General features: G+C 45.8%; 2 protein-coding genes across 4 annotated transcripts in view; one reads left to right on the top strand and one right to left on the bottom strand.

The window, feature by feature from the left end:
- The window catches only part of ALG14 (ALG14 UDP-N-acetylglucosaminyltransferase subunit), a 44,495-nt gene extending 41,026 nt beyond the window's left edge, over positions 1–3,469 (bottom strand). For all 3 annotated transcript variants that reach the window (XM_088446811.1, XM_088446812.1, XM_088446813.1), the window contains exons 1-2: positions 3,265–3,469; positions 747–898 (exon numbers count right to left, since the gene is read on the bottom strand). In XM_088446811.1, coding sequence (XP_088302937.1) covers positions 747–898; positions 3,265–3,412 — 300 coding nt within the window. In that variant the 5' untranslated portion in view covers positions 3,413–3,469. The remainder of the gene's footprint in view (positions 1–746; positions 899–3,264) is intronic.
- Positions 3,470–3,850: 381 nt separating this feature from the next.
- Positions 3,851–14,481, top strand: part of TLCD4 (TLC domain containing 4) — an 89,976-nt gene continuing 79,345 nt past the window's right edge. Inside the window, exons 1-2 of the mRNA XM_088446810.1 lie at positions 3,851–3,963; positions 4,685–4,753. The gene's annotated coding sequence lies outside the window, so the exon portion shown is untranslated. The remainder of the gene's footprint in view (positions 3,964–4,684; positions 4,754–14,481) is intronic.

Below are 14,481 nucleotides of genomic sequence, written 5' to 3'. Positions count from 1 at the left end.
TATATATATATATGTCAGATGTCCTGCCTAACTGACTCAACAACACCAAGCTCAAATCCCAAACTCCTGGACCTAGAAAAATGAAAATTGGGGAGTATATTCCTTCCATGACATAGGTACGCACTGAGAAGGGATTTTTTTCGAAATTCGCCTCCTAAGAGGGTTAAACGGGCTAAAATGTGTCCTCCCCCTGTGCAATATCCGACTGACTGTCTCATCGTGACTGTAGCACAGCTCATACACTAACATCAGCTGTCAAACATCATTGGCAGTTGGTGTGGTTCCTCCATTTGAAAAGGAAATGTGTTACTACACAAGTGAGGGAGGGGAATGTCAAATGTGTTACTACGGGGTGAAGCAAGGGAACGTGTAACAACACGGGCGAGGGAGGGGAATGTGTTACAACAGGATGATCGGAATGTGTTACTCCAGAGGTGAGGAAGGGGAATAAGTTACTACGGTGCCCCTCTGAAATAGCTTAGTGGGAACGCTTCACGCATGCACTCTCACAACTATCCCAATTTACATTGTGAGTATACACTCTCATTTCGGGCAAGTCCTCTCCCGATTAGAATGCAAGCTCTCTACAGCATGGTTGTCCATTTTACTCTCTGCATTCATGTTATCTACATTGAATGTATACTCTATTTTGCTCACTGTCCGGAAACTTACAAATCAAAGATAATAATGCAACATTTGTGTAAATTTGAACATATGAGTCACTGGGCCCAAAACAAATGACTTACCAACGGGTGGGATGAGCCCTTATTCTTTGTGTTTTCAAATGAACGGATCTTATCCTCACTCATTTTATCTGTATCAGCAATAATATAGTGTGTTGGGAAGTAGGATTTGGACAGACTGCTCAACAGTCTCAGGATTTCAGTTGTGTGACCACCTAAACAGCAGATAAAAACAAGTTATTCCACCCATGGCAAGAAATTTAAAAAATACACCAATACATGTACTTAATAATAGAAAATACTGTTGGCAACTATAGAGATGAGCGGTTCGGTTTTGGTCGGATCTTCCCTTCAAGTTTGGATCTCACAACAAGGCAAACCTATTACATAAGCCTCAAAATATGTAACTACCCAACTGTTATAAGTTTGAACAAATAAAAATATGAAAAAATAGATACAAGGATATTAACTTTAATAATAAAATTAGCTGCTGACAAAGGGAATATGCAGTGGATAGGGTGTAAAATGTTTACAAACGGTGAACAAAAAAAAATAAAAAATCACACTGTAAATAACAATCGGTATCCAGATGAAGGGTTCACAGATAAAATGAGACAATGCATAGGTGAACATAAAATTGTCGACATGAAATAGGTAGACAAAAAAAAAGTGTCAACTTTTTTTGTATTAATGTTTTTAAGGTTAGGTGTTAGGCACTTGCGGGGAGGGTTAGGTTTAGATACTTAGGGATAGGCTTAACCCACCTCCAAAAATGACGACCAGTTGTACCTGCCGACATTAAATCAGTCAACCTTTTATCCCTGTCGACCTATTGCCGGTCAACCGTTTGGTGTCGACCTTTTGTCTGTCGATCTCTTATACTACACCCGATAAAATCACAGGGTAAATGCACCTGAGCCCAGAGGTGTTTTCAAATCTAGCATGTTTTAATCTGAGCTAGTACAAGCACATAGAGTACTCTGAGCATTAACTGAGAAGACGGTTTGATAACTTTTATTATTTGTGGTAAGAGACTGTTTAGTCACTTGTCATATTTTTTGCCAGTGCAGATCTTCTGACATGATATAACATACTTTCCTCACCAACTTCATTTACCATAAGTTTCTTGGGCTAAACTAAATACTTGATAAAAAGGGCCTTTAAAACTTAATTAATCCAATATAAATCCAGGGGCAGTATTGTTGGCATAGCGGTTAGCATTACTTCCTCAGAGTCCTGCTCGTGAGTTCGATACCTGACATGGTACTATCTGTGTGGTGTTTGCACATTCTCCCCATACATATATATGTATTCTCCCTCCAAAGCATACTGGTAGGTTAACTGGCTTCTGGAACCAGACACTGATGCAGGACAAGGTTTCCAACATTTCAGTGCTTAGTTATAACACATTTCTGATCATGACAGTGTTATAATTAAAGACCGAAAGGTTGGAAACATTGTCCTACATTATCATATGGTTCATGTGTAGGCCTACCCTTAAACCTGCAAACTCTGGTGTCAGTATCATAACTGTAATAAATAAATACAAAGTCAGATGGTATAACAGGAGAATAATCACCCAGCAGCAACACTTTGAGATCTATGCCATCCCTTTTTCAAGCTGCATAAAAGAGATTTCACAGAATATTGCTGCTGTATCTGCTTTCCATATACACTCAAGTGCTACAAGCAGGTCCTCCTTTCAATCGGATTACAGCAGCAACACGGGGCACGGACTACGAGAGCTCTCTGGAGTAGTATTGCACGCTGGGCGGATGTTACAATGCATGCCAGACAATGCTATCCACAATTGTCGCACGTTGGATGTCTACCCTGATGTTGTGTGTCCGCATTACACCCTTGCAATTGTTGAATGTGAAAATACAAATTTCATGTTGATTTCAGAGATGGAGTGAGTGCGCTTCACTGACACCTAATATCAAGCCTTGTTCAAAGTCGCTTAAATAGTGATACGCTGCCATCTTCACTGCAAATTATATGATTATATTGCAGATATTTCTGCCTAGATATAGTACTGCAATTGCGGAAGATACCATTGAATGGGGTGTGGTGGCATGGACTGGGAATAGTAGCAGCTATCTAATTTTTCTGCCAATGAGTGTGTGTAGTTAGTGTGGCATTTCATACTAATTCCTGTACCAGCAATTGTTTCCCTTTATTTTTGTCCAAGCATAGCAGAGTATTTCACTTATAAGGCTCAGGTGTATATATGGCCTAACACATCAGCAGGTGACAGATCTCCAGCTGTTGTAGAACTATAAGTTCCAGCATGTTAGGTCCCTTGTTATCAAACTAAGGGGTATATTTACTAAAGTGACTTTTTAGAAGTGGAGATGTTGCCCATAGCAACCAATTAGATTCTAGTTATCTTCTAGAAAGTGCTAGTTAAATGTCAAGTGGAATCTGATTGGTTGCTATGGGCAACATCTGCTTTTCTAAAAACTCTCACTTTAATAAATAAGCCCCTTAGCTCTAACCCCTGGTTCACAGGTTACCTAGCATTATGGCTTTCTGTCAGAGGGGGACACCAAGCGAACCGCAGCAGGGTCAGAGCACTCACCAGAGCCCGCCACCACCAGCAGGCTGACATGGCCTTTGTTGCCAGGTCGGTGCCCATCAGGCCGCCTCAGCATTAGCCACAGCCTGATCCCCAGCACCAGGGCGGTGAGCAGGAGGCCGCTGGCCGCAAGGAGCAACCACCCCATCATCAGCCCGGTGCACTGACAATCAGGCCGAGCCGAGAGTGAGGCGCTTCCGCCAGTGACGTAGCAGCAAAGCATTTTACCATGGCAACACTCGGCCGCCATAATTGGCAGTCTGGCCATGTCACGCCTGATCATTGGCTGGCATACCATGTGATGCATAATATTTTGAGGTCTGGCCGTGTGATGGATGCTCATTGGCTGGCTGTGTGACTGTGTGATTCATGATCATTACCATCACGCCCTCTTACAGATTATATTTACCGTACTGGAATGGAAATAAGCTCTACACCAGGGGTCTTCAACTTTGGCCCTCCAGCTGCTGTGGAACTATACATCCCAGCATGCATTGCCACCTTTTTGATATAACAGCATGCTAAAACTATGGCAGTGCATGCTGGGATGTGTAGTTCCACAGCAGCTGGGGGGCCAAGGTTGAAGACCCCTGCACTACACATTACTAGCCCAGTGGTGTTGTTGCTGTCTGGTGCATGTTGGTAATCATCTACACTGGGTGATGTGGGCATAACAAAGGACGTGCTGTATAAATAGCATAGGTGTGTTTTGCTAACGCTGTAATCCTAATACAATAGAGAGGGGTATGTTGGAGTGCAAGCTTTCATGTTTTAAGGGGTTGAAACCACTTTATGTATTGCTTAGATTGCAGCTAGAAGCAAAATATTCTGATGCCAGTCAGCTTCTAGCTATCATTTTATAAAATGTGCTAGATAAATGTTAGTTAGAAAGTGTTGCTATGGGCAACATCTCCATTTGTCCTCTTTAGTAGGTTTGCTACAACACCTGCCTAAAATATGGGTTTGTGTGCAGTTGTAGCCAAGCATCAGCATCTTTAGCATGTAGCTGCACTCTTAGCCGTATATAGCGGCATATGTATCAAAGCTTGATGTGAGATAAAATTGTGAAATATATATCACCAACCAATCAGCTCCAAACTATAATTTCTTAAACACAGCCTGCAAAATGTAAGTTAGAAGCTGATTGGTTGGTGATATATATCTCACAATTTTATCTCACATCAAGCTTTGATACATAGGCCCCATAAAGTGGTGTCTGAATTGTATGGGCTTTACAAGGTTTGTGTAGTGAAAATGTGTTTGATCATGGAAATAGTGGTACTAAACATCTGTGCTAAAAATGATTCATGCAATGTGATGGTAGTATGGTCCAAGGAATGGTACTTCTGTGGGATCAAAGCGCCTTTGTCCCATTTTCTAAATGACCATTTTTCTTTCTCTAAAAATGTTTTCTCTCACGCAGTCCTGAGCAGAATGCCACCTTCCGGCATTACACAGCTACATGCAATGGTTCATATGTTAACACTGATTGGTAAGTAAGTGCATTGAAATGGAATCTGTACACCAGTGGCAAAAGTACAATGAGTGCAGTGCATGCAGCGACTACAGGGCCCAGAAATGAGCGGGACTGGCAATGCAGGGTTGTCTTCTCTGAGGCCCCCATATCCTGCTGGCAGGGGTGGTTCAAGAGAGAACCCTTCCCTCTCTTGCTGGTGTATGCGTTAAGTAGATACTGCACGTAACTCCAGGAAAATGGTGCCGGCGCCCTGAGGCGTCACTAGGGCTGGTTTCACCCGTTGCTGTAATGCACGGTGACACCACCCCCCCTCCACCAAAAAAAAAATACAAAATCGGGACCAAGGTGCGCAGCTCCGTGAATTCTTCCCCCTCACCAGTCCAGCAGCCACACTGTGCTCACAGAATGCCAGGCGCACCCGGTGGGCGTGACAATGCCACGCCCGATATTCTGGGTAGCAGTGCTCAAAGTGGTCCTAGAGATGTGGTGGAACGACCCCCCTCCCCCGGTGATTTATCAATAAAAGCCTAAGGCGTGTAGCGCAAAAAAGGGGCGTGATCTTGAAAGAAAGGGACATGGTCATATATATACTATCCCCAATTCAAATTACGCCACACAGTAGCATAATCTTATCCACATTACACCGCACATAGTGCTAGAAATTCACATTACACCATAAAGTAGTGTCCCTTATTTATGTTCTGACACACATTAGTGCCCATTTTACACAATGACCACATTATTGACACTTATACACAATGCCCACAATAGTAGTGCCCCTTATTCAATGCCCCCAGTAGTGCCCATTATGCAGTTCCCCCTTTAGTAATACCCCTTTATGCAATGCCCCCTGTAGTTGTGCCCAATATGCAATGCTTCCTGTATTAGAACCCATTATGAAATGCCTCCTATATTAAAGCCCATTATGCAATGCCTCCTGTATTAAAGCCCCTTACGCTGTGCCCCCAGTAGCTCCCCTTATGGAGTGTCCCCAGTAGTGCCCCTTATACAGGAGGCCCAGTAGCGCCCCTTATGCAGTGCCCCCTATAGTGCCTTTATACAGTACCCCAGTAGTGCCCCCAGTAGAGCCCCTTATACAGTAGGCCCAGTAGCACCCCTTATACAGTGCCCTTATACAGTACCCCCAGTAGCACTCCTTATACAGTGCCCCTATAGTGCCCTTATACAGTACCCCAGTAGTGCCCTTATACAGTACCCCAGGAGTACCCTTATGCAGTGCCCCATATGCTGTGCCCTCTGTAATGCCCTTATATTGTGCCCCCTATACAGTTCCCCCAGTAGCGCCCATATGCTGTGCCCCCTCCCCTGCGCAATACTACTTACCTATCTTCAGGATGTCCAGGCTGGCTTCCACCAGGAGGGTTCCTGGCGCGCACCTCCTTCTTCCTCAGGCATGCCGCGTGATTGATGACGTCACCGCGGCCGGCGTCCAGAGCAACACACAGGTACATAGAGATGCTCTGTGCCTGTGTGTGGCTCTGGACGACGGCCAGGGTGAGAGAACCAAGTGACCCGCGGCGGCGGCGTGCAGGGCCTCTGTCGGTGGTGTAGAGGAAGGGGTTATGCTGAAGAAAGGTGCAGCCCGCGGGTCTGTATGCTGCTGAGGACCGAGTTTGAGAACCACTGCTCTAGATCACAGGTTCTCAAACTCGGTCCTCAGGACACCATACTTTGCATGTTTTCCAGGTCTCCTCACAATCACAAGTCAAATAATTAGCTCCACCTGATGATCTTCTAAATTGTGTCAGTGAGTAATGAATACACCTGCTGGGTGACCTGGAAAATGTGAACTGTGTGAGGTCCTGAGGACTGAGGGCCCGATTCAGAGCCGGACGCTATTTGCGGACGCTCGTTCAGAAAAAGGGGCTGGCTATTTAAATTGAGCGCTTGCTCTTTGCGGTCTGTTGACGCCGCTCTGAATCAGGCCCTGAGTTTGAGAACCCCTGCTCTAGATTTTGGAACATGGATGCATAGATTTGCTCCTTTCAGCCACACATAGGGCCTGTTTCAGAACCAGACGCTAAGCCGCGGACACACGCTATGGCCGATAATTGCCCGTCTGCGCATGCGTCGCAGTGCGCGAGCTAGTCACTGCGATCGGGAATCGTGCGCTTGTAGTACACAGACTGACCAATAATTTGAGTAACAGTGCCGTTTGGGTGGTTTCGGGATGGTCTATGAAAACGGGGATGTGGATGTGTGAACGCAGGCGTGCCTGTGTGTTCTAACGGCGTTTCATGGGCGTGCATAATTAGCATCGAGGCGTCATTGTACACATTACCTGGTTGTATTTCAGCCTGCAGTGATCGCAGTGCTTGCGGAAGGGTAGAGTCTACCTCAAGGGCCACGAGCAGCTCCGATGGCTCTCGATGTTACTGATATTACATATACTTCCTTGAGATGATGTGTGCTGCAAAGGAAAAGGGAAACGTCTTTAGATCGGTGTGCGTTCGCTCTGCCGTCACTCTCTAAGACATAGAGGGCGTCCTTAAGCCTTGCCATGCGATTGCGGAATTTGCATACCCTGCCTCTGATGGCAGCGAAAGTGCGCTGCTTTGCCTCCGGGTCTGAATCGCCCCCATAGTGAGGCTGGGCCTTCCATTTCATCTCAAATGATTTCGATAAGGTTGAGGTCAGAGCTCTGTGCAGGCCAGTACAGTTCTATCACTGCAAATTTAGCAAACTATTTTTTATGGACTTCACTTAGCTAGAATCTGGTTGCTATGGGCAATATTTTTTTTTTCCTTTTTGGAAACTTTGATAAATGTCTCCCATATTTATTACTACCTAGGATAGTATGCTTCCTTCTTTCAAGATTCCCCCACACATAGACATTGCACTCTATGAGATATATTGACCTTGCATGATCACTGGGATCTTACTATTGCTAGGTTGGCATAGATTCTTGGCATGCACGGGTAGGTAACATGGCGGTTAATTCGATCTAAGGGCCACATCCAAATTTGTGACCATACCAACTATTAGAATGAAAAACAACGTTTCACTGGTAACTGATATATATCTTAAAGCAGAGGTCCCCAAACACTGCCATTACAGTCCAGATTTTAAGGATAGGTTAGGCTGCGGTTAGGGCTAGATGGCTATCACGAGCCATTCTGAAGGTCCGCAGGGGGTCCGGGACTTACCCGTCCGTCTGGCGGGGGTGCAGGCTGCTGGCAGTTAGTGCGGTAAGCGGGCAGGTCCCTGAGAGGCAGCGCTGGGTCTCTGGCATGTTGGAGCTGCTGTGTATGGGAGTCTATGCAAACGCTGCCTGGTGCTGGGCGCTGCCATCTTGGATTTGGTCACGTGTCAGGAAGGAGCCAATCCAGTCTGAATGATTCACAATGGGCTCTGATACCCAATCTAGCTCCAGCCTTCGCTACTTAACCACTTAACTGACAAATTCTTTTTCCAAAAAACGCTCCAAAATTGTCGGTTTCTTTTATGATTGAATTAGGTCAAGAACATAATTTTAAACTTATCCATCACTATTTTATTTGCAAATTTTTTTTTTTAAAACACAGTATACCATAAAAATAGCGACTTTTATGTTATGCTGTAGTGATGGCCATTGACAACTGTACCATCGATGGTTCAACCATCGTTAGAAACCATCAATTGTTTAGCGATTGATCGAGGAGATCTGTGTAGACCACATCTGCCGATGTTTCCTAAACATCGATTGAGGGTTGCCATAGATGGTGCAACATTGATGGCCACCAGCAATGGCAAACCACTTGTTTTCAGTCAGACCATCGATGGTTTGCAAACCATCGATGGCTGGTTGCCATCCCTAATCATAGGCTTTGCTATATTATATATATATATATATATACACACACACATATATATATATATAGATATATACATATATAGATATATATATATATATATATATATATAGAGAGAGAGAGATATATAGATATATATATATATATATATATATACATACACACATATATATATCTTGATATATATGCATATATATATATATATATACACATACATATATATATACATATATGTATATATATATATACACATTTATATATATATATACGCATATATATGTATGTGTGTATATATATATATATGTGTATATATATATATACTTATATACGTATATGCACATATATATATATATATATATACACACACACTATTGTGGCCCTTATGAAAACTTGCTTCATGGGGGACGAGGAGGAGGAGCTGAGGCCGGTGTGGGAGTGTGTGGGGGGCTGCTGGGCTGCCTGGGTACATAGAAGCAGCAGCCAGAGTCACGGCTGCTGCTTCCTGTACATTGTAGTTCCGGAGCCACAGCGGGAGCGTGTCCCGCTGGTGGCCCGGATACATAGCAGCAGCGGCGGCTACCACTAGAACTTGGGATCTGGAGTTAGGTGGGGACATGGGGGAAGCCAACTGGGCTAAAATATTTAATTTGGCACATGTTTGCTCACCCAGTGTTGGTGTTCGGGAGACTCAGTACAAGTTAATATCCCGTTGGTATAGGTGTCCGGACACTCTTTCCAGGATGGGGATTGGGGTGCCCAACATTTGCTGGCGGTGCTCTAATGCCCCTGGCAACCCATTTCACATATGGTGGCAATGCACCCTTCTCCACCCATTTTGGTCCGAGGTTCTTAGACTTTCCGCTATTATTATAGGAGAACCGGTTCCTTCTGACCCGTTGTTTTGGTTATTCCATCTGTCCCCTGTCCCCTGGCGCTCCTCCTCTCCTCCAACAGTTAAGGACTGGTTTACCAAAATTGACTTCTACATGGACATGGAAGATATTGTATCTTCGGTGGATGGGAACTATCCAGTTTTCAGGGATACTTGGTTCCGCTGGTTGGATTTCAAGGACTCGGGGACCTATAGGGATATTATCGCATCTCACCCCTCCTAATTAATTACCACCTTATGGTATGTGGATCCTTCTGGTCCTCGGCCAATGGGTTTGGGCACTGATTTGGTTCTCTTGTACTTGGCGGACTGCATTTTCTTTCTCTATTTTCTTTCTCTTTTGTTCTTTTTGGAATTCGGAGCTGATTTTCCCCTTTTTTCTTTCTTTTTTTTATGTCCTATATTTAGATGTTTTTATTTTCTTTCTGTCTGCAGATTGATTGAGATATATATATATATATATATATATATACTGCTAAAATAGTTTTTGTTAAATTTGTTTATTATGAACTAATAATGTATTTGCACTAAAATGCTGATAGGGTGGGGTAAGGGAAATGGTGTGGTTGCATTTGGAAACGAGCCGACCATTGTGAGGCCCTCATTCAGAGGCGGTCGGAGGATGCAAGTGGTCGCTCAGAAACTGGGCGGCCACTTGCATCCTGACCGGCCGCCTCTGTTTCGGTCGTTAGGCTGTGGGTTTACACCCACAGCTCTAACAACAGCTAGGGTGATGGTCGCGATGGTCATAGACCATCGCGACCATCGGTGCTTACGACGAGACCCTAGGGTAGGGTCTCACTTGTCGTAAGCCCCGGAGAGCTTCTGGCTCTGTCAGAGCCGGAAGCTCTCCACTGACATCACTAGTGATGTCAGTGGGGCCTCCCCCAAACGGCAGGCGTTCCCATGGGAACGCCTCCATTTGGGCTGCCACCCTCCCGGCCCGCCTTCCAAACGGGGCGAGCTGTCAATCAACATCGACAGCTCGCCCCCTTTGGAAAGAGACCCGCTACGACCGGCGCTGTCGGTCGTAGTGGGTCTCACGCATGCGCACGAAGGAGCCGGCTCCCTCGTGCGCATGCGCACTGGACAAACATTGAGGCGGTCGTAGACCGTACGGCCGCCTCTGAATGAAGCCCTGAGTCTCTTAAGTGCTTAAACAGGTGAACAGTGGCCTTTCTTCACTGTCTTGAGATGGTAACGTGTAGTTTTCCTTATAGGTAAGCTGGTCCGTTTTGTAACAACAGCAATCTGAATGGCGCTACAGACCATGCTGACAATGAATTTAGCAAAGTATATCCCAGTTTCAGTGGAGAAGTACACAGCTTTTTCTCTATTCTCAAATAAATTGCGACTTGGCAACTTTTTTCTTTAGTGTTTGTGAGAAACTCACGGTTCAGTTAAGTTACAAAGCTGTCGCTGCAGCACTATGGCTTCTCACTCCATTGTGTAGTTACGTCCAGGTTTTCTGTGTCTTTTGCCGCAGATCAAAATAGATGTGGTCGGAGCCCCGTTCTTGTGGAAATCACAAGGTCTGATAAACAGGATGTCTAGCACAGAGTTCCAAATTGGTAATCCTTGTTCCAACATATTCCATCTGAATGCTCAGACCAGGGCCATAGCAGGGAGAAAATCCTCCATGTGCCGTCCCTGTTATTAAAATCATGTCATGATATCACATCAAGGGGGTGGGGCCACCAAGACCAGGATTAAGCTGAGCACTTGGCGACTTCCAAGTAAACTCTGGGCGGCTCTGCTGCGACTCTGCCGGATGCCGTTCCAGACACACTGCAAGCCAAATACAGGTGCCACAGAGCGGCAGCACCAGTCGCTCAACCCTAGTTACGGCCCTGGCGCAGACTTCCACAAGAACATGGCTCCGACCACAGCTATTATCAGTGGCAAGAGACACAGAAAACCTGGAGAACTTACATAATGATCACTGTGATCAGTTCAATCGCACCCACACTCAGTCTAGTAGTTTCCAAGGAGCCTACTCCTTTTATGGATTCAATATAGGGACAGTCCAGATAAAATCTTTTTTTTCTTGTTCCCGCTAACTTTAATTACATGACTTTTACTTGTGTGCTTAATGCTAGTAGAACACATTATTATTACCCTTTACATGGCGACACAAGGGGTCTACAGCACCTTACAAGGAAAGCGATTGAAATACCGGTGGCTGTTTAGGATTCAAATCCTGACAGCGGATGCCCGACGGATGAAGATCCCAACTGGGGCAGGTAAGTACCCTAACCCTCCCCTGCCCTCCCCCCCCCCTAACCCTCCCTTAGTAGTGCCTAACGCTGAACTCCCAACCTAGTGCCTAACCCTAACCTCCCCCCCGGGGGTGCCTAACCCTAAGCCCCTCTTACCGCGCCCTAAAACCCCAACCGGGGGGGTGTCTAACCCTAATCTCCCCTAGGGGTGCCTAACCCTATCCCTTCCCCTTAGGGGTGCCTAGACCTAATCCCCCCCTCCCAAACCTAACCCGGCTAGACTCACTAATCCTAACCCTCCACCCCCCCATGGCTAATTGCTAATGGCGCCCTGGACTTACCTTCGTTCGGGCTGGCGTCCTCGGCGTCGGGATTAACATAGGCGTCGGTATTTCGACTCCTATGTTAAATCCCTTGCTGGGTTTCCGCTGTCGGGATTGAGACCGGCTTCATAACTACATCCCCCTCACAAGGTACATAGGGCCTGATTCATCTTGTATCGCAATTGCAACAGCGAATGCAGATCGGCCGGTGGACCGCAGTGCCCAGGCCAGTATTGCGATCGCACTGCGATCACGTACGCAGATACAAAGCCATCACAGGCGAGCTCAGGGAGGACAGAAACCTCCCGTGGAGCAGAAGGGCAAAAGCTAACCCTAACCTCGCTACACTGTCTAAAGCTACCCCCCCTGCAGCTAACAGCTAAGATCCCCCCCCACCCCCGGACTTACCTTGTTCGGGCCAGCATCCTTCTGGAATGTGGCCTTTGGGATTAAGACGCCTATCTCAAGTACCTTGTCAGGCTTCCCCCGTTGGGATTTAGAACGGCGACATCGTGGCCGCCGGTCTCATAACAACATCCCCATCAGACAGCTCTTGTCATTGCTTCCCAAGTCCTTCTAGAATCAGCCCCCTGCGGATGTCCTTTATAGTTTAAGTATACCCATCAGAGTTCACAATCCCCCCTTAGTTAGCCTTTTTGCGGGAGCCCATACAAAGAGGTGGAACTGTGGGACAGCAAACATTCTTTTTCCAGCCCTCAGAGAAAAACCCCTGGAGAACAACGCTCCCTGCTGGCTCTGACTCACAGTGACCTACTGCATGTAGAGGAGGAGGTCACATCAGTGACACGCACCATGCAGATCCTCCTCCTAGCCACCGCTGCCGTGAGCCTGCTGCTACTGCCAGCATCCTAATGCTTAAAGGTGCTGCCCATCTGACACCTGAGCCATGCAGCACAGCTGGAGCTGAGTGGACCACATACATGCTGTGGAGAGGGGGAGGGGGCTGGATGGACTAAATTGCCTTCCGGGCCGCATTTTGACGAACCCTGCTCTAAAGTAAAGATGTGCGTCGACCCCCTTGTTTTGGTTTTGGATCTGGATCTCCCCTGGTTTTGGATCTGAATCTGGTTTTGGATTTTTTTCCTTCGTGTTTTGTTTTCGTGTTTTGGTTTTGGATCTGGATTTTTTCTTTAAAAAATCATAAAAACAGCTAAAACCACATAATTTGGGCCTGTTTTTGTTCCTACAGTATTATTAACCTTAATAACAATGATTTTCAGGCATTTCTATGCATTTTTAACCACCTCACAGCTCACAATATTGATTTCACTATTTTTCACCAATATGGGCCAAAGGCTGCAGCGAGCTGGCTGACTACAGTAAGCAAAAGAGCAGCGGCACAAACGCACGGCAGTTTAAAAAAATATCAGACATCTATGAAACATTGCCACACAGCAGTGGCAGACAGGATTGCAGTTTAATAAACTATAATGTCAGTCGGCAGTGCCCCAAATTGTGCCAAATGTAAAGGAAAGAGGTGCAAGATGGAATTGTCCCTCCCACCCACTCTTATGTGGGATATTAAAAAGGACATGCACAGTTTAACAAACCAAGCACTTTAGCCACTAGGACTGACACTTTCGTGGCTGAACTCCTTGGTTTGTTTGGGCCCCACAAAACATTTTTTGGAAGGACTACCTTCAATTATTAAGGTTATGGTCCAAACTGCTGGTAACTGATACTGGACTGCTTGTTATTAATTTACAAATTATAATTTTGTTAAACAAATTGCATGAACTTGCTGCAAATGACGTAACAGGGAGGAGGTGCTTAGATGGTTAACGTCCCTTCCTCTGCTAACTTTGGGCCTGATTCAGAGCTGTTCGCTATTTGCGGTCGTTCGTTTAAAAACAAGGGGTGGCTATTCAAATGATCCGTACGCACATTGCAGTCTGTTCACACCTCTAAGTCTGAACGAGCGAGCAAAACATACGCTCGTTTATTTGTTAAAAACGCCCCCAGGCCGCTCGCACCATACGTCATGTCCGCTATTTATTAGATTAATCGAGTACATCGACCAGCGTATGAACTGCTCGCTATTCTTGTGGTTGGTGTTTGCTACCACAAATTTGCGAGCAGTTCTGGCTCTAAAATAACCAAGTGACGTGGTCACTGACGCTGCTGTTTTAAATGTACACACCCATAAAACGCCCGTTTTGACCTTTAAGCACGCCTGCGTTCGGATCTCCACTCCCCATTTTCAAGCACCTTCCCCTGTTACCACCCACATACGCCTCATTCTGTCACTCAAAATAGCAGGCACTCGCTATATAGCGTACAAACGATTTTCGGCCGCACTGACTGGTTCGCGCATGCGTACTAAAAACCGTACGCATGCGCAGATGTGCAAACATCGCTCGGAACGAGCGTACTGCCGCTAACGAGCGGCTCTGAATGAGGGCCCTTGGCTTTACAAAAGGAACAGATGCCTTCACAACTGTTGTCAGAATTTAGATTAAAATAATTCCACACCCAA

The sequence above is a fragment of the Taudactylus pleione genome, unplaced genomic scaffold (assembly GCF_031769625.1).
Source record: "Taudactylus pleione unplaced genomic scaffold, aTauple2 ptg000406l, whole genome shotgun sequence".
Lineage (NCBI taxonomy): Eukaryota > Metazoa > Chordata > Amphibia > Anura > Myobatrachidae > Taudactylus > Taudactylus pleione.
The sequence above is the reverse complement of the archived record's forward strand: the minus strand, read 5'-3'. Positions and strand labels throughout refer to the sequence as shown.